Raw genomic sequence first — 18,804 nt, 5'->3', positions numbered from 1 at the left:
AGTATGGAGTCCTAACCATTGGACAGCCAGGGAATTCCTGCAATGTCTTTCTAAGATACATAACGAAGACTATAATAGTGAGATGTCAAGATTTCAGTAATGTACAATATAAATGCTAGATGGGACAGCTGATTATTGAGGCTGAAGCAAGTATTTCAAAGTATCTGAAATTATTTCTAATCACTCTTTAGTTGTGATAGACTGCCCTACTTAGGAACTATTAGAACTGAGACCAGGCTTGTCCTGCTGCTGCTGCTGCTGCTGCTAAGTCACTTCAGTCGTATCCGACTCTGTGTGACCCCATAGATGGCAGCCCACCAGGCTCCCCCGTCCCTGGGCTTATCCTAAGAGGAATTAAAACGGCTCACTCCCCTGCTGTCATCTGGAGTGAAGCATCTTGGTGTCTCTCTCCTCTACCCTCCCTTTCCTCTGCTCCTTGTGTGTACACCTTCAGCATACCCATTACTGGCTTATCACATTGGTACTGAAATGATCACTTAGTGTCTCTCTTCCAGTACTTCGTCACAACAAGTGACCATCTTACATGCCCAGGTCCACGAACACAGTTCAGTTCAGTTCAGTCGCTCAGTCGTGTCCAGCTCTTTGTGACCCCATGAATCACAGCACACCAGGCCTCCCTGTCCATCACCAACTCCCGGAGTTCACTCAAACTCATGTCCATCGAGTCGGTGATGCCATCCAGCCATCTCATTCTCTGTCGTCCCCTTCTCCTCCTGCCCCCAAACCTTCCCAGCATCAGAGTCTTTTCCAGTGAGTCAACTTGTCGCATGAGGTGGCCAAAGTAGTAGACCCTCAAAAATATTCATTATTGAATAAAATTACATTCATTTGCTAATTGCTAGTCCTTCACCAGTCTCCACTCCATCTCATCTTCCACTCCCTACTCTCCACAATACCACCAATAATCTTTCTGAGTCTTCGGTCTAATTACGGCACTCCTCTGCTACACTAAAATATAAGAATATTTTTGGGATGAATAAATATCATCTGTTGCTGTTGTTGTTTAGTTGCTAAGTCATATCCGACTCTTTTGCTACCCCATGGACTGTAGCCCGCCAGGCTCCTCTGTCCATGGGATTTCCCAGGCAAGAATACTGGAGTGGGTTGCCATTTCCTTCTCCAGGGGAACTTCCCAAGTCAGGGATAGAACATCTCCTGCATTGGCAGGCAGACTCTTTACCACTGCACCACCAAGGAAGCCCAAATATCTTTAAAAAAAAAAAAAAAAGACTTCTCTCCATCATGAACCCAGTTCAAAAAAAAAGGGCGGGGGGTATTGGCATGAAAGGCACTTGACGTCAGTTCTGCAGAAGGTGAAATAAGTAGGTTCTCTCAGTTTCTCAGTACAAATTGCTAGCTTTCACCGAATTATTTTATTTTAGCATTTCTGTGGGCTCAAGTCAGATAATAAACATCTTAAGTTTTAGCATTTCTTAAATGCTAAACTTGGCTGTTTTCTCTAGGATGTGCAGTAAAATGGATTTCATCTGTAGGTCTGTCAACCTGGGAATCAATAAGCTATCACTTTATGCTATGCGTCTCTCAGGTTGTTCTGCCCTCTCCAATCTTCTTCTGAAGGTGGCAACCCCTAGTTCTACACTGTGTTAAAATAATTACAAGTAATGCTGTTGCCAGATGAGATTCAAATTTGCAATAATTGCCAAACTGCTTGTTCTGACTAATGTTAATAATAGCCCATTTAATGTGCAAGTACAATTAAATGTCTTTAATAAGAATCCATGATAGTTTCAGTGTTTTAAAAAGCCATATAAAAAAAGTACTTGGTAAATTTGAATTTCCTCAAATACTTTTCCTATTACTAAATATAAATACTAGAGTTAATGAAATAAAATGAAATATTTAAATTGATATCATTTTAATGATATGCTCATGTTTTAAATCAGAGCGACATAAGGTATTTCCTAAGTTAACCCTTGACTTTTCAAAATGCTATGTCTATGAGGATTAAAATAACTGAAAATTTGCTTTTCGCTCAGCTAATGATAAAATACTCATAAATAACACTTTACGTTTGCCTTATTCCTCATACTAGACACGTATGTGTAGCAATATTTACATGTATACAAATAAGCTGCTCAAAACAACACTATCACTTCATACCCATTAGGATGGCTATTATCAAAAAACAACAACAAACAAACAAACCACAGAAAATAGCAAGTGTTAGCAATTTTAGTGAAGTCACTCAGTCATGTCTGACTCTTTGCGACCCCATGGACTATAGCCTGCCAGGCTCTTCTGTCCATGGGATTTCCCAGGCAAGAATACTGGAGTGGGCTGCCATTTCCTTCTCCAGGGGATCTTACCGACCCAGGGATCAAACCTGGGTCTCCTGCACTGCAGGCAGACTCTTTAACATCTGAGCCATCTGGGAAGCCCCTGTGTTAGCAAAGATGTGGAGAAACTGGAACCCTTGTACACTGCAAGTGAGAAAGTAAAATGGTGCAGTCACTGTAAAAGACAGCATCAGTTCAGTTCAGTCACTCAGTTGTGTCCAACTCTTTGCAATCCCTGGACTAAAGCACACCAGGATTCCCTGTCCATCACCATCTCCCAGAGCCCACTCAAACTTATGCCCAACACATCGGTGATGCCATCCAACCATCTCATCCTCTGTCGACCCCTTCTCCTCCCGCCTTCAATCTTTCCCAGAATCAGAGTCTTTTCCAATAAGTCAGTTCTTTGCATCAGGTGGCCAAAGTACTTGAGTTTCAGCTTCAGCATCAGTCCTTCTAATGAATATTCAGGACTGATTTCCTTTAAGATTCACTGGTTGGATCTCCTTGCAGTCCAAAGAACTCTCAAGAGTCTTTTCCAACACCACAGTTCAAAAGCATCAATTCTTCAGCGTTCAGCTTTCTTTACAGTCCAACTCTCACATCCACATGTAGCTACCAGGAAAACCATAGCTTTGACTAGATGGACGTTTGTTATATCTACTACTATGGGCAAGAATCCCTTAGAAGAAATGGAGTAGCCCTCAGTCAACAAAAGATTCCGAAATGCAGTACTTGGATGCAATCTCAAAAGAGACAGAATGATCTCTGTTTTCAAGTCAAACCATTCAATATCACGGTAATCCAAGTCTCTGCCCCAACCAGTAATGCTGAAGAAGCTAAAGTTGACAGTTCTATGAAGACCTATAAGACCTTCTAGAACTAACACCCAAAAAAGATTTCCTTTTAATTCTAGGGGACTGGAATGCAAAAGTAGAAAGTCAACAGATACCTGGAGTAACAGGCAAATTTGGCCTTGGAGCATGGAATGAAGCAGGGCAAAGGCTAACAGAGTTTTGCCAAGAGAACACACTGGTCATAGCAAACACCCTCTTCCAACAACACGAGAGACTACTCTACACATGGACATCACCAGAGGGTCAATACCAAAATCAGATTGATTATATTCTTTGCAGCGAAAGATGGAGAAGCTTTATACAGTCAACAAAAACAAAACCGGGAACTGACTGTGGCTCAGATCACGAACTCCTTATCGCCAAATTCAGAAGATAGCATGGTGTTGCTCAAAAAACTGAACTAAGAATTACTAAATGATCCAGCAATTCTATTTCTAGGTATATACCCCAAAGAACTGAAAGTAGAGATTCAAACATATAATTTGTACATCCATGTTCATAGCAGTATTATTCACAAGAGCCAGAAGGTGAAAATAACCCAAAAGTCAATCAACAGGTGAATGAATAAACCAAATGTAGTACACACATACAGTGGAATATTACTCAGTCTTTAAAAGAGATAGAAATCTAGTACATGCTCCAATATACATAGCCTGGAAAATATGCTAAGTGAAATAAGCCAGATACAAAAGAACAAATATTATAAAGATTCCCCTTATACATGAAGTACCTAGAGTAGTCAAATTCACAGAGAGGAAAGTAAAATAGTGACTTTCCACAGCTGAAGGGAGGGAGGAATAGGAATTTATTGCTTAATGAGCATGAAGTTTCAGTTTAGAAAGATGAAAAAGTTCTAGAGATGGATGGTGGTAATGGCTGTATAACAGTGTGAATGTATTTAATGCCAATGAACTGTGCACTTAGAAATGGCTAAAATAAAATGGTAAATTTTATGTTATATATATTTTATCTCAGTAAAAAAAAGTAAAAGAAAAATATGTACTTTTAAAGGAAAAAAATGCTTTCGTTGAAAAGGGTAACATTCTCTGCTTTCAGAGTGGAATATTTCAAATTTTAATGCTCTCAGAACTCCTAAGCAAAGCCAATGGTTTTGTTCAAATCCCTGCCAAAGAGGAAAATGAATACATCCTCAGAAAAGGGGAAAGACTGCATTTGTACCTCAATAAATTTCACTTTTTTAAAACTACATACATAACTTTAGTTAGATGTAAGAAAAACAAATAATAAGCCAAAAGGGACTTCCCTGGTGGTCCACTGGTTAAGAATCTACCTGCTAACACAGGAGACAGGGGTTCGATTCCTGGTCTGGGACGATCCCACATGCCATGGAGCAGCTAAGCCTGTGCACTCCAACTACTGAGCGTATGCTCTAGAGCCCATGAGCCTCAACTACTAAGCCTGTGTTCTGCAACAACTGAAGTTAGCGCACCGAGAGCCTGTGCTCCACAATGAGAGGCCTCTGTGCCACAATGAAAGTAGCCTCCACTTGCTGCAACTAGAGAAAGCCCGCACAGCAACGAAGGCCCAGTACAGCCAATAAAAAACAAATAAAAAATCAAGCCAAAAGAACAACAGCTTTTATTACTCTCAGTCATAAATCAACAGATTGTATTAACCACAAAATCTAAATTCTACTATTATGAAGACAGAATAATTCAAAATGGGCTTTATAGTCATAAGTTTAGAATTTTAATATGTTGATTTTAAACAACATTATATTTACCCTAAGGACTCAAATATTATTTTATATTGGACCCTTTCAAAGATTGCAATTATTCCAAAAAATGTGACAGTTCTTAAATGTATAGCGTGTTCTTACTGAGTGACAAGGCTTGACAGCACAATCCCTTCTTCCACACTGGCTGATATCATTCCAGAAAGGACATGGCCTTTTCAGGTTTACCTGCAAAATAAAATTAGAGAAAAGTTATAAAAATAAGAATCTCAAGATTGTAACAAACAGATGTTGAATTATGATACTATAACCTGGTCATGTTATCAGTTGCAATTATTCTACTTCATCCATCTACCAGTTGTCAAGTTTCAGTGATGGTAAAAACGTGTAGCTGGTCTAAGCAAATTGGTAGACTTGGTCATAAAGACAAAATATGCTACTAAACAGTTCCTGAACAGATGGCAACTGGGAGCCAAAGTAGTTCATGTCATCACTGCTCAACTTACAGTCTTTAAAAACTCACAGCCTTTCAATGAAAGTAATAGCTAACAGACAATTGTGAACACAGAGTGTACTGCACAGTCCAATGATCAGGTTTTCTATACTCTTTCAACAGATATATCAAGATAAAACATCACAAGTTACTTGTTAAAATAATACTTGCCAGAATAAAGTCATGATTCTTAAAAATACTTCTTTTTTTAAATTAATTGGAGCAAATCTGATATTTTGGAATGTTATGAACAACTCAGTACTTCGATAACAATATAATAGCTTCTGTTCTGACTTCAATTTAACCAACTAGATTCCAACACTAGAGTTCAAAACTCAGTTTTTGAAATTAAAAGTATTTCAATGGGTCATTTCAGAACCATATGGTTCATTCTTATTAACTGCGTTTTCCTAATATAGCCTTGCTCAAGTTTAAATTATAAACACAATTTTGAAGCTCAGTGATTCCTAAGAAAATGTAATTATCCATTTAAGCTTTAAGTATTCCTATACCACCCCACAAATTGTTAAATACCTTGTAATATCTAAAGTAGTCACTTTCCAGGAGTTTTTGAAGTCTTGGGAAAAGCCTGTAGTTATTAAATTTATCGATGGTTTCAACATCACAGGTACAATCATCCAAGTAACCACTAACCTGTTACAAAGAAAATGAAGTATTATATCAAAATATCATAAACACAACAGAGTTTTTTCCTCACATGGTTATGAAAAAAGAGCCCTTTACTCAACCAGCCCCTAGCCTCTTGCCTCCATATAATTTTCTGAGCTGGGACATGACCATAATTGAGTAATGCTATTCCTCTTACTATATACCTACAGGAATGCAGTGGATACCATTTGTAGGGAGGGTGTACTGAGCTCAAAATGATACACATACCCCCAAAGAGTTGGTTGGTTCCCTGCAGCCACTCAGTATCCCCACCCCATCCTCCAGACTGACTGGGGGTGGGCTTCTAATCCAAAACAAGTCACCGTCTCCACTGCAGGACTCTGGAATTGAGGCTAAGAAGGAGCAATGTCTCCCCCTGTCACTAAAGAAGCAAACTCAGATCATATTCCATCATGTGAACTGAGGAACACGTAAGCCAGCAAGCTGGCAGAGAGAGGAAAGATTCTACAGGATACACAAAGAAGCAGAAATAGAAGATGGAGAACATAAAGCTAGCTGAATTCCCTAGAGTTTGCCTGCTCCCACTTCTACCATCTTTCCTGAAGGCTTTACCACCCTTGAATTCTTTGAGACCCAGTATTCCTATAATTCAGTTGTCTCTGTCTTTCCTTTTAGTTTCCAACAGGATGTGTAGGTCACAGGCAAGGTTGATGAATGTAAGAAGTGATACTGAATTTATAAGTGAAACAATAATTTGTTTTAAGGATATAACAACCCTCAAATATTGGCCTTGATAAATTTTATAGATTTGAAATGAAGCTAAAAATTACTTATCATCAGCAACACTGAGGTGGCAAATTAACCACAAAGCCAATCCTGATCTTCAAATGCTTAAAACCAACGTCTTAACTGTATTTAAGAAATCAAATTATTAAATCATATTATAATCATATGCAGTGGGAAAACATGATAATCAGACAATGTTATCAATTGTGAAGGTAAAATTCTGAGATATTTATTTGGGATTAGGCAAACGTCTAACAGAATTAATTAAGCATTGCCTTAAATAAGTAAAAAACACGTTATGACTTATTAAGTAACTTTTAAATTTTTTTAATATACAGCATACTGCAGAAAAGAGATTCTTAGACCTTGGCCTGAATATCTGCATTATAAACTACTCTGGATTATATTTTTGGGAGATGTATTGCCAATAAAATAATAACTTAAAAATCTATTGGTAAGAAAGCAAATAAAGAATAATTCATTGAAATACTGAATTTAGGTGTTCTCCTTTTGGAATATGTAAAATCCTATACTATCTTTTAATTTTAGAACATCACAAAACACTAATGGAAATTTTTCACCTAAGAAATAAGAATACTTGGAATGATGACAGCAATATTCAAGAGATAAGTTTTGTTTGTTTGTTTTTTATCCATTTTGCCAAGTCTTATTTGTTTTGGACTAAAGAATTCAGTTTCTAGAAATCTGAGCTACATATTTTGTCACTGTAATAACTATTTTCATTTCATATGCAAATGTGTCCTTGTTTCCTGCTAAAAATTCTCTCAGTATACAATAATCTTAGAGTCCTAATTCTGGGTACCAACAAAACAAAAGTGCTTCTGTGCGTGTGTGTATAAGTTGCTCAGTGGTGTCCAACTCTTTGCAGCTCCATGGACTGTAGACTGCCAGGCTCCTCTATCCATGGAATTCTCCAGGCAAGAATACTGGAGTAGGTTGCCATTCCCTTCTCCAGAGAATCTTTCGGATCCAGGGATTGAACCTGGGTCTCCTGCATTGCAGGCAGATTCTTTACCACCATGAAGGAAGCCCAAAGTGCTTCTAACATAGATGATTTGGTTTTTCATGCCTCTTTCTTTTTGGACTTTCAAGGCAAAACTTCTAAGAACATAAAATAAACTACTGTTTCTCCCCTTGGATACAAATTATTACACAAAGAATAATAGGCACAAAGGCTGCAAAGGTCAAAGGGACATGGGCCAGAGAGTCACATTAAATCACAAAAGAAAAAACACAAAAAGACTGAAGAGGAAGGGTTTGAGGCAATCCATTTCTCCCCCTGAGGAATTCATTTTTAAGGTAGAAATCTATCCTCCTCTCTTTTGGGAAGCTCCCCTCAGGTACCACTCACCCCCAGCTGGGTTAACTGTCTCTCCCAAGCGCTCCCACCACACTCCACATACTCCTACACAAGAATGACCTCACTGTACTGAAAGTATCTATGTTTCACTCCCCCTCAATAGAGTTAAGAACCCTGAGATCAAATTCATGTTTGTTCATTTTTGTATTCCTGGTACTGAGCACTGTACTTCTAGAAAGCACACAGTAGATGCTCAACGATTATTTTTGGTTTGGATTGGTGAATAAATGAATGAAAGCTGTCCACTGTCACCCTCATTCACTGGAGCCCAGCACTGCGCTGCCTAATTGTAACTAGGCACTTTCATGTCACCTATTATGGAGGTGAGTGCCCCAGACTATGCCAGGTCAAAGGGCAGAAAGGCACTCACAGGGGAATGAAAGCAAGCAGCAAAGACGAACAAATCTCTGGGTCCAATATTCTGCTGATCGACATCCTAATTACAAAGAGAGTGATAAGAAGCTCCAAACCAGAAAGAAATACATGATGCCTCCAAAGCAGAGGTGGCTTATAGCCTAGAGGCCACTGAGAAGAGAAAGCAGGACAATGGGAGATTTAGAAATCTTCTGCCTCTTACCTTAGATATTAAGTGGGAGGTATTACCAACTACAATCAGCTTGAAGGGCTGCTAAGGAGGTAGAACAGGGGTGACAGGAGCTTCACTAGATGGAAAGAGTCCAGAGAAGGAGAGGCAGGAAGATACTCGGAAATCCAAACCATTTGACTGTTCGGAGAAGCTTGCCAACAGGCAGTAGAACCTGATCCCTGGAAGGAAGTCTAGCAGGTATGATACCAGACCCAGTTCTAGAAATTAAAGAACCATGTATGTTACCAGAACAGTCTCAGGAAAAGTCTAAGGTAGAATTCCAGTTAATGGACCCAGGGCAGAACCTTGGAAATGAAGCAAAGTCCTATTACCTAAACTAAGACCAAAATATGGGTGCTGATGTATAAGAAGGATGGCTTGATGCTGTACTTCAGAATGTGCTATGGGGCATAAGTAACCACTATACTATCTCCCAAAGTGAAACAGAACTGTGGCCCTATCATAAGAATTTGAATTTTTTAAAAAATGCACTCCCCTACCTGCTCCCACAACACACACACAAACTGACTGATGAATGCCAAAATGTGCAGCTCGCTGCTCTGGGCTTCAGGTAATAATCAGCCTTGGCAGGACAGGAGGCCAAACGAATAGGAAGCAATGGAAAGGCCCTTGCTGAGGAGATATATGGACTAAAGTAGGCCTAACACTATTCAGTCCTGGTCTCTTAAGAGTAGGAAAGCCTTTGAAGGCCTTATATTGCTTTCTTCCAAGCAACCCAGCAATCCCCTTCTCCTTCTCCCACCATCGAGGGGAGGCAGGGTTAGCAGGCAGGCTCTGGAGTTAAGCCTTCTAGGGTTGAATCTCATCCCTGATACTTCGTAGTTGTTGACATTCCCCATTTTCAACCAGTAGTAAAGAGTTCACCTGCAATGCAGGATATTCAGGAGACCAGGGTTTGATTCCTGGGTCGGGAAGATCCACTGGAGGAGGAAATGGCAACCCATTCCAATCTTCTTGCCAGGACAATCCCATGGACAGAGGAGCCTGGCAAACTACAGTCCATGGGGTAGCAAAGAGTCGGACACCACTGAGTGATTAACACTTTCAATTTCCTAACTGAGTACAAAAATATTGACGTAGTCAAAAAGTTTGTTGTAATTTTTCCATGAGATATTATGGAAAAACCTGAATGAACTTTTTGGCGAACCCAATAGAATAGTAGCTCTCATCTCAAACAGTTCATTTCAGGATAAAATGACCTAGAGTAAAGCCCAGTAAATGTTGATCATTATTATTACCCTGCTGATGCTGAATTGAACTGAACTGAACTGCTGCTAAATGTTTCCAGTGACAGGGATCTTAACTATTCCCCCAAAGCACCCCACAACATTCTTTTTTTAATGAGCAAGATATATAAAAAAAAAAAAAGCCAAGTTGGCAGTTAAAATTCTCAAAAAATGTTACATCTGTAGCCCCAAGGGAACACAGAACTGACAATCAAAAGTCAATTCCACTCCTTTCTCCATTGACTCTGATTAGTTTGAACCAAATTCCAAAATACTAAAGGCAAGGGAAAAGAAAATAACACTGGTCTGCTTGTTCTCAAGTTTTTGGATACAGGTATGAGTTTGAGTGTACTCCGGGAGTTGGTGATGGACAGGGAGGCCTGGCGTGCTGTGATTCATGGGGTCGCGGAGAGTCGGACACGACTGAGCGACTGAACTGAACTGAACTGAACTGATCCTTTACTTTGCAACAAAAGACAAAATAAAAAACATTATCAAAATAGTTTTTTTTTTCCTAAATAGTTTTCTTGTGTCCTAAAAACTTCCAGTCCTACCACAGACTATTATTTTTTTGCAAAGCACTCTAAGAGTATACTCCTCATACTTGAATGAAACAGCTTTTAAAGTGCTCAAAATGTGCTTTATTTGGCAAATAACTTTAGTTGCACTTCATTTTACTGAGTTTTGTGACCATTAAAACATACACACAAACACACACACACACGAGGCATTCATTTGTTGACAGAGCAGACTGAAACAACTCTGTCAAAAGAAAGTGTAGACGTACCAAAAAGACTCTATCCTGGGTGGCAGGCAACTCTCTAAGGACATAGAACACTAAGAGCAATCTCTGCTTTAAGGTCTTGGTCTTGCTATAACTAGAGTCATTGTTAAATGAACCAAAGCATAGCAACCAACATGAAACACACTTTGGTTCATTCGGAAAATGCTGGAATGTAGGTGGCATTCAGAGCCAATGACATCGCTCCAATATAACCTGTTTCAAAGATCTCTCTGACTAGGTTTTAATCCTGGGCTTATTTCCACCCACCACCCAACATATTATCAAGTGTCTTTTCCATTGTCCTGCACTCTGACTAACACAAACTTTTTTAAATTGACCTGAACAAGACACCCAGACAGGTAAAATACATGTACATAGAGTCTATCTACAATGCATTCCAAGCAAGAAATAATCCATTTCTGATGTAGTCATTTTGGATTATCCAAACTATTTCCCTTTCATTAGCCTGATGGAGATTTACTGAATTCAAAGAAGTGGACCTGAGTGTTTATTAGCACAAACTATATTGAGTGACAAAACATTCTGAGTATAAAAGTTTACAAATGCATTTCCAATTAATTTCACTGAAAAAGGTGTCCATACTGCCTCCATACCTGGCTTCAATATCTCTTCTTGAGATGATTTCTTTAAAATGCATCCTGGGTCAGTAAGAATCAATATAGTGAAAATGAGTATACTACCCAAAGTAATCTATAGAATCAATGCAATCCCTATCAAGCTACCAACAGTATTTTTCACAGAGCTAGAACAAACACTTTCACAATTTGTATGGAAATACAAAAAACCTCGAATAGCCAAAGCAATCTTGAGAAAGAAGAATGGAACTGGAGGAGTCAACATGCCAGACTTCAGGCTCTACTACAAAGCCACAGTCATCAAGACAGTATGGCACTGGCACAAAGACAGAATACAGATCAATGGAACAAAATAGAAAGCCCAGAGATAAATCCACGCACCTATGGACACCTTATCTTTGACAAAGGAGGCAAGAATATAAAATGGAGAAAAGACAATCTCTTTAACAAGTGGTGCTGGGAAAACTGGTCAACCACTTGTAAACGAATGAAACTAGAACACTTTCTAACACCATATACAAAATAAACTCAAAATGGATTAAAGATCTAAATGTAAGACCAGAAACTATCAAACTCCTAGAGGAGAACATAGGCAAAACACTCTCCGACATAAATCACAGCAGGATCCTCCATGACCCACCTCCCAGAATATTGGAAATAAAAGCAAAAATAAACAAATGGAACCTAATTAAAATTAAAAGCTTCTGCACAGCAAAGGAAACTATAAGCAAGGTGAAAAGACAGCCTTCAGAATGGGAGAAAAGAATAGCAAACAAAGCAACTGACAAAGAATTAATCTCAAAAATACACAAGCAACTCCTGCAGCCCAATTCCAGAAAAATAAATGACCCAATCAAAAAATGGGCCAAAGAACTAAACAGACATTTCTTCAAAGAAGACATACAGATGGCTAACAAACACATGAAAAGACGCTCAACATCATTCATTATCAGAAAAATGCAAATCAAAACCACAGTGAGGTACCATTTCACACCAGTCAGAATGGCTGCCATCCAAAAGTCTACAAGCAATAAATGCTGGAGAGGGTGTGGAGAAAAGGAAACCCTCTTATACTGTTGGTGGGAATGCAAACTAGTACAGCCACTATGGAGAACAGTGTGGAGGTGCCTCAAAAAACTGGAAACAGAACTGCCATATGACCCAGCAATCCCACTGCTGGGCATACACACCGAGGAAACCAGAATTGAAAGAGACACATGTACTCCAATGTTCATCGCAGCGCTATTTATAATAGCAAGGACATGGAAGCAACCTAGATGTCCATCTGCAGACGAATGGATAAGAAAGCTGTGGTACATATACACAATGGAGTATTGCTAAGTCACTTCAGTCGTGTCCGACTCTGTGTGACCCCATAGACGGAAGCCCACCAGGCACCCCCGTCCCTGGGATTCTCCAGGCAAGAACACTGGAGTGGGTTGCCATTTCCTTCTCCAATGTGTGAAAGTGAAAAGTGAAAGTGAAGTCGCTCAGTCGTGTCCGACCCTTAGCGACCCCACGGACTGCAGCCTACCAGGCTCTTCCATCCATGGGATTTTCTAGGCAAGAGTACTGGAGTGGCTTGCCATTGCCTTCTCCGTAATGGAGTATTACTCAGCAATTAAAAAGAATGCATTTGAATCAGTTCTAATGAGGTGGATGAAACTGGAGCCTATTATACAGAGTGAAGTAAGTCAGAAAGAAAAACACCAATACAGTATACTAACGCATATATATGGAATTTGGAAAGATGGTAACGATAATCCTGTATGTAAGACAGCAAAAGAGACACAGATGTATAGAACAGTCTTTTGGACTCTGTGGAGAGGGCGAGGGTGGGATGAGTTGGGAGAATGGCATTGAAACATGTATATTATCATACGTGAAACTAATCGCCAGTCCAGGTTCAATGCATGATACATGATGCTTGGGGCTGGTGTACTGGGATGAACCAGAGGGATGGGATGGGGAGGCAGATGTACAGCCGTGGCAGATTAATGTCAATGTAAGGCAAAACCAATATAATACTGTAAAGTAATTAGCCTCCAATTAAAATTTTAAAAAATTTAAAAAAAGAAAGTAAAATGCATCCTGGGAGTCTATGAATTGGGACTAAAGTTCGGTTATATTCATTCTCTCTAATGGTGCATAATGAGAAAATAATTGTCAAAAAGAAATAAACTCTGAAAAATCTTCACTTACTTCAAGCCCATAACTGCTACAATACTATTTTAATTTAAAGAAAGGGTGAGTCATTTTTTATGGGATTTTTACACGAAACTGTTCATGTGTTAGACTTCACTGACTTGGATACCAAAAGGTTAAAAAAAAAAAGCCAATTTTCTGTGTAAGAAATTTTTTTAAACATTTTTAACAGAATGATACAGGAATGGCAGTTAGGAGGGGGATGAGGAATGTATAAGGGAGAATCATAACTTCCAGACAACTGGTCACTTATTGTGGGCTGGAAGCAGCACAAGCTGGAATCAAGATTGCTGGGAGAAACATCGATAACCTCAGATATGCAGATGACACCACACTTATGGCAGAAAGTGAAGAGGAACTAAAAAGCCTCTTGATGAAAGTGAAAGAGGAGAGTGAAAAGGTTGGCTTGAAGCTCAACATTCAAAAAACAAAGATCATGGCATCTGGTCCCATCACTTCATGGCAAATAGATTGGGAAACAGTGGAAACAGTGTCAGACTTTAATTTTTGGGGCTCCAAAATCACTGTGGATGCTGATTGCAGCCATGAAATTAAAAGATGCTTACTCCTTGGAAGGAAAGTTATGACCAACCTAGATGGCATATTAAAAAGCAGAGACATTACTTTGCCAACCAAGGTCCGTATAGTCAAGGCTATGGTTTTTCCCGTGGTCATGTATGGATGTGAGAGTTGGACTGTGAAGAAAGCTGATCGCCGAAGAATTGATGCTTTAGAACTGTGGTGCTTGAGAAGACTCTTGAGAGTCCCTTGGACTGCAAAGAGATCCAACCAGTCCATTCTAAAGGAGATCAATCCTGGGTATTCATTGGAAGGACTGATGCTGAAGCTGAAACTCCAATACGTTGGCCACCTCATGGGAAGAGTTGACTCACTGGAAAAGACTCTGATGCTGGGAAGGACTGGGGGCGGGAGGAGAAGGGGACGACAGAGAATAAGATGGCTGGATGGCATCACCGACTCTATGGACATGAGTTTGAGTGAACTGCGGGAGCTGGTGATGGACAGGGAGGCCTGGCGTGCTGTGATTCATGGGGTCACAAAGAGTCAGACACGACTGAGCGACTGAACTGAACTGAACTGAACTGAACTGAAACTAAAGCACTATTCTCAAAAGAACTTACAACATACAGTGAAAATGGTTTTACTAGGATGTGATGTCAACTAACAGGCATATGCAATAACTAAGTTTACAGATTCACTGGGGAAAAAAAAATGCATTGGGAGCTACCAACCCATTTTTAATTAAGAATATACTCCAGTTAGTGTAACACTCACATATTTGCTAAACACCAATTATGGACCAGTGTGTGTACTCTGGAGTGGCAAGAATTGATACTAAATTGTGATTTTCGAATTTATCTTTTGATCTCTCAAAGTCTGTTCACATTAGGTTTCAATAAATGCCTGTTGAATTTAATTCAATTATTTGTATTTAATTCAATTATTTGTAGAGCTTTGCACATACTTCTGGAGAAGGAAATGGCAACCCACTCCAGTGTTCTTGCCTGGAGAATCCCAGGGACGGGGGAGCCTGGTGGGCTTCTGTCAGTGGGGTCAAACAGAGTCGGACACGACTGACATGACTTAGCAGCAGCAGCAGCACATACTTCAGTGGCTTTCTGAGGTTCAATAACTACATGCTGCTGCTATGTCGCTTTAGTGGGTCCGATTCTTTGCAACCCTATGATTGTAGCCTGCCAGGCTCCTTCATCCACAGGATTCTCCAGGCAAGAATACTAGAGTGGGTGGCCATGCCCTCCTCCAGGGTATCTTCCCAACCCAGGGATCGAACCTGTGTCTCCTGCATTGCAGGAGGATTCTTTCATCCCTGAGCCACCAGGGAAGCCTTAAATACATGCTGCTTCTGCTGCTGCTAAGTCACTTCAGTCGTGTCCGACTCTGTGTGACCCCATAGACGGAAGCCCACCAGGCTCCCCCGTCCCTGACAGAACCCCCATGTACAACAAGCCAGGCGCCCACGCAGCAGTGGTGAGGAGTGATGGTGTGGTAACTCAAGGCAGAAGTGGTAAGAAGGACAGGCAACAGGAAGGAAGATAGGGCTACAACTAGCAACAAAAAAAGAATCAAAAGGACTTTGTGGCCAATGCTAATAGAACCAGAGAAGATTTGAACTTTTATTGCCAAACCTTAGGTGAAAATTGCTTTTGTAGTTTCTAGCAATATTTATTAACTAAAAAAAAAAAAAAAAGACACCACCAAGGATCCCCATCTCTTCTCAAGCCCCAAAGAACATGATTTACTAAACAGTGAGCTCTTCAGGGCAGGAATTATGCCACTGTATTTCTGTATTACAAATTATCAGATCAATTTACATAATGTTTATAAATGTTTGCTGAATGGATCATTAGCACCTTTCCTTTTCTTTCTCCATTTAAAAAATTTTCTCTCTCCTTCTGATTTGGTCAATACATACATATCCATATGTTTGTCTCCATTTTCCTCTTCATGTTTATTTGTTATCATCTTCTTCCTCCTCTTCTCAACCCCATCCCTTCCATTACTGACCATAATGGAACTAAATAAGTTAACAGTAAAATCTACTTAAAAGGAACAATTTGGATAGCCATCCCTCAATGTTGTATAAAATGTAGTTTTTATCAACAGAAATCAACCAAAAGGTGACTTTTTATAATAATGACATTAAAATATCACATCTTGTGGATACCAAAAACCTGTAAGTTTCTTTGAATATTTTGCTCAAGGAATCCACATTTCTTACTAACCAAAGGAAATAATTATAATAAGGTTGCAATCAAACTTGTACACTGAGGACCGGTCTCCCAATTGGGACCAGCAATACGGATGTCACGGTAAGAGTTCCACTACATTCAGGAAAAAGAAAGGACACAGGGCAACCGCGGTCCCAAAGCACCAGGCAGTTGAGCTTAAGACACTGAAAAGCCACAGGAAGCCATTCTCCTGCCTGTCAGGAAGATCTGAGGGCAGCCCCCTTCGGGAAGATCTGAGGGCAGCCCCCTTCAAAAGTCTGTCCTGACCAGAAAGGGTGGAGAAGGGACCCAGCAGAGGCACAGTTCACGCTGTTCCAAGTCAAATTGGAAGTTAAAAAGACCCAGGTTCTGTGAAAATAACAAATGTGTGTGTGTGTGTAAACCCTCCAGGTTCTGTGAAAATAACGTGTGTGTGTGTGTGTGTGTGTGTGTGTGTGTGTGTGTGTGTGTGTGTGTAAACCCTCCTAGGGCAGGAAAGACCAACAGAGATGCACAAACCAACTAGCAGAAACAGACAGCGGTGAACCCATACCTCTCGCCCCAAGCCTGATCAGAAGCGCGGGAGAGCGCCCTGATGTCGGTTCAGGGTCTTCGGGTGGGGGACCTGCTCACACCAACCGAGGCGAGCTGCAGAGGACCCAGCCCCGGCCAGGGAGCAAAAGCACAAGGGGCTTCTTCCGGAAGGGTGGAGAAGTAAAGACACACCTCCAGCGCCCCAGCTGCCCGGGCGCGCGGGACGCTGCGCGAGGCGCAGGCAGGGGTCCCGGGACCCGCAGCCCCGCCGCGCATACCCCTTACCTGGCAGAAGCACCTCTGCGCCGCCGTCTCTGGGGGCTGCTGCTCGCCGTGGCCCGAGCCCAGCAACCCCACGGTGACCAAGAAGCCGATCAGGAAGCCCCAGCGACGGCCCATCGCCGCTCCAGCCGCTTGTCGTGCCGCGCCTCGGAACCCCCAGCGCTCGGGAGCAGGCCGTGCGTCCGCAGATGAAGCCCGCGCGGGCCAGCCCCCGGCCGCGCCCCACCTCCCGGCCGCCTCCCAGGCCCGCCCTCGCCTCTCCTTCCTCTCAGAGGCCGCCACCTCTCGCTGCAGCCTGCGGACGTGCCGGGGCGCCCGCGCGGGCCGCCTGGGACCTGAGGCCCGCTTCCTTCCCCGCGCGCGTGGCTGACGCACCAACCCTCTTCCCGACTCCGCCCAGCCCGAGCGCCGCGCCCGCCCCCGCCGCGGGTCCCCCGAGCGCCCCGGGCTTGGGTACTCGACCAGGCTGCCGCCACCAGCCCCGCGCGGGAGTCGGGGTCCTCCCAGCTCCAAGAGCCCGAGCCAAAGCTGGAGGGTCCGTGTCTCACGGCAGGGCCCCGCCCCAGCCTCCCCATTCCCGGCCAATCCTTCCTTATCTCAAGGCGAGGAAATCAAACCGTGAATTACGTGTCCGCGGTGGCCCCGGCTGAGTCATTAAGCTGAAAACGATACTTGTGATCATCAATACCAGGGCTGCGTATGTCGATTTTCTAGTAGTCACATCAAAAGAGCAAAAAGAAGCAGGTGAAATTAATTTTCATAATAGATTTATTGAAACCAATATATGCAAAATATTTCAAAATATACTCAGTATTCAACGATTCATAATATATTTTACATTTTTAACTTTGAAATCTGTCATGTATTTTATACGAACTAGCCACATTTCACGGAGAAGTGACTTAGCAGCAGCCACATTTCATAGTTAAGTGTGGACCGAGGTGGGAGATCACTCTATTTTATAGGAGGAAACAGGCCCAGAGAGGTGAGGGGATACGACCTAGGCCTGGGAGCTGGCTTGAGAGAGCCAGGTCCTCTGAGACCAGCCCCGGGACTGGTCCGTCAGCTTTTTTTGTTTGTTTCTTAAAGGATACATTTTTTAAGGTGAAACTGGAAAACTCTCCAATGTCTTACACATTGCATTAAAAGTTAAAATATTTCAATTTATTTATATTTTTGTAAACTGTTTTTTGTTTTTTCTTAAAAAGTCATCACTTGTTGACTTAAATCTAGGATATGGTAGACCTAGTCAAGGCTATGGTTTTTCCCGTGGTCATGTATGTATGTGAGAGTTGGACTGTGAAGAAAGCTGATCGCCGAAGAATTGATGCTTTAGAACTGTGGTGCTGGAGAAGACTCTTGAGAGTCCCTTGGACTGCAAGGAGATCCAACCAGTCCATTCTAAAGGAGGTCGATCCTGGGTGTTCATTGGAAGGACTGATGCTAAAGCTGAAACTCCAATACTTCGGCCACCTCATGCGACGAGTTGACTCACTGGAAAAGACTCTGATGCTGGGAAGGATTGGGGGCGGGAGGAGAAGGGGAGGACAGAGAATGAGATGGCTGGATGGCATCACCGACTCTATGGACATGAGTTTGAGTGAACTGCGGGAGTTGGTGATGGACAGGGAGGCCTGGCGTGCTGTGATTCATGGGGTT

The 18,804-nt window shown here is 41.6% G+C and overlaps 1 protein-coding gene across 2 annotated transcripts in view; it reads right to left on the bottom strand.

The window, feature by feature from the left end:
* The window catches only part of ERO1A (endoplasmic reticulum oxidoreductase 1 alpha), a 57,716-nt gene extending 40,316 nt beyond the window's left edge, over positions 1 to 17,400 (bottom strand). For both annotated transcript variants that reach the window (XM_055437448.2, XM_055437450.2), the window contains exons 1-3: positions 17,149 to 17,400; positions 5,899 to 6,018; positions 5,016 to 5,099 (exon numbers count right to left, since the gene is read on the bottom strand). In XM_055437448.2, coding sequence (XP_055293423.2) covers positions 5,016 to 5,099; positions 5,899 to 6,018; positions 17,149 to 17,262 — 318 coding nt within the window. In that variant the 5' untranslated portion in view covers positions 17,263 to 17,400. The remainder of the gene's footprint in view (positions 1 to 5,015; positions 5,100 to 5,898; positions 6,019 to 17,148) is intronic.
* Positions 17,401 to 18,804: the final 1,404 nt, after the last annotated feature.

The sequence above is a fragment of the Moschus berezovskii genome, chromosome 9, assembly GCF_049115385.1.
Source record: "Moschus berezovskii isolate FMDL1 chromosome 9, NW_MosBer_1.0, whole genome shotgun sequence".
Taxonomy (NCBI): Eukaryota; Metazoa; Chordata; class Mammalia; order Artiodactyla; family Moschidae; genus Moschus; species Moschus berezovskii.
This window is presented reverse-complemented; position numbering and strand designations above follow the sequence as displayed.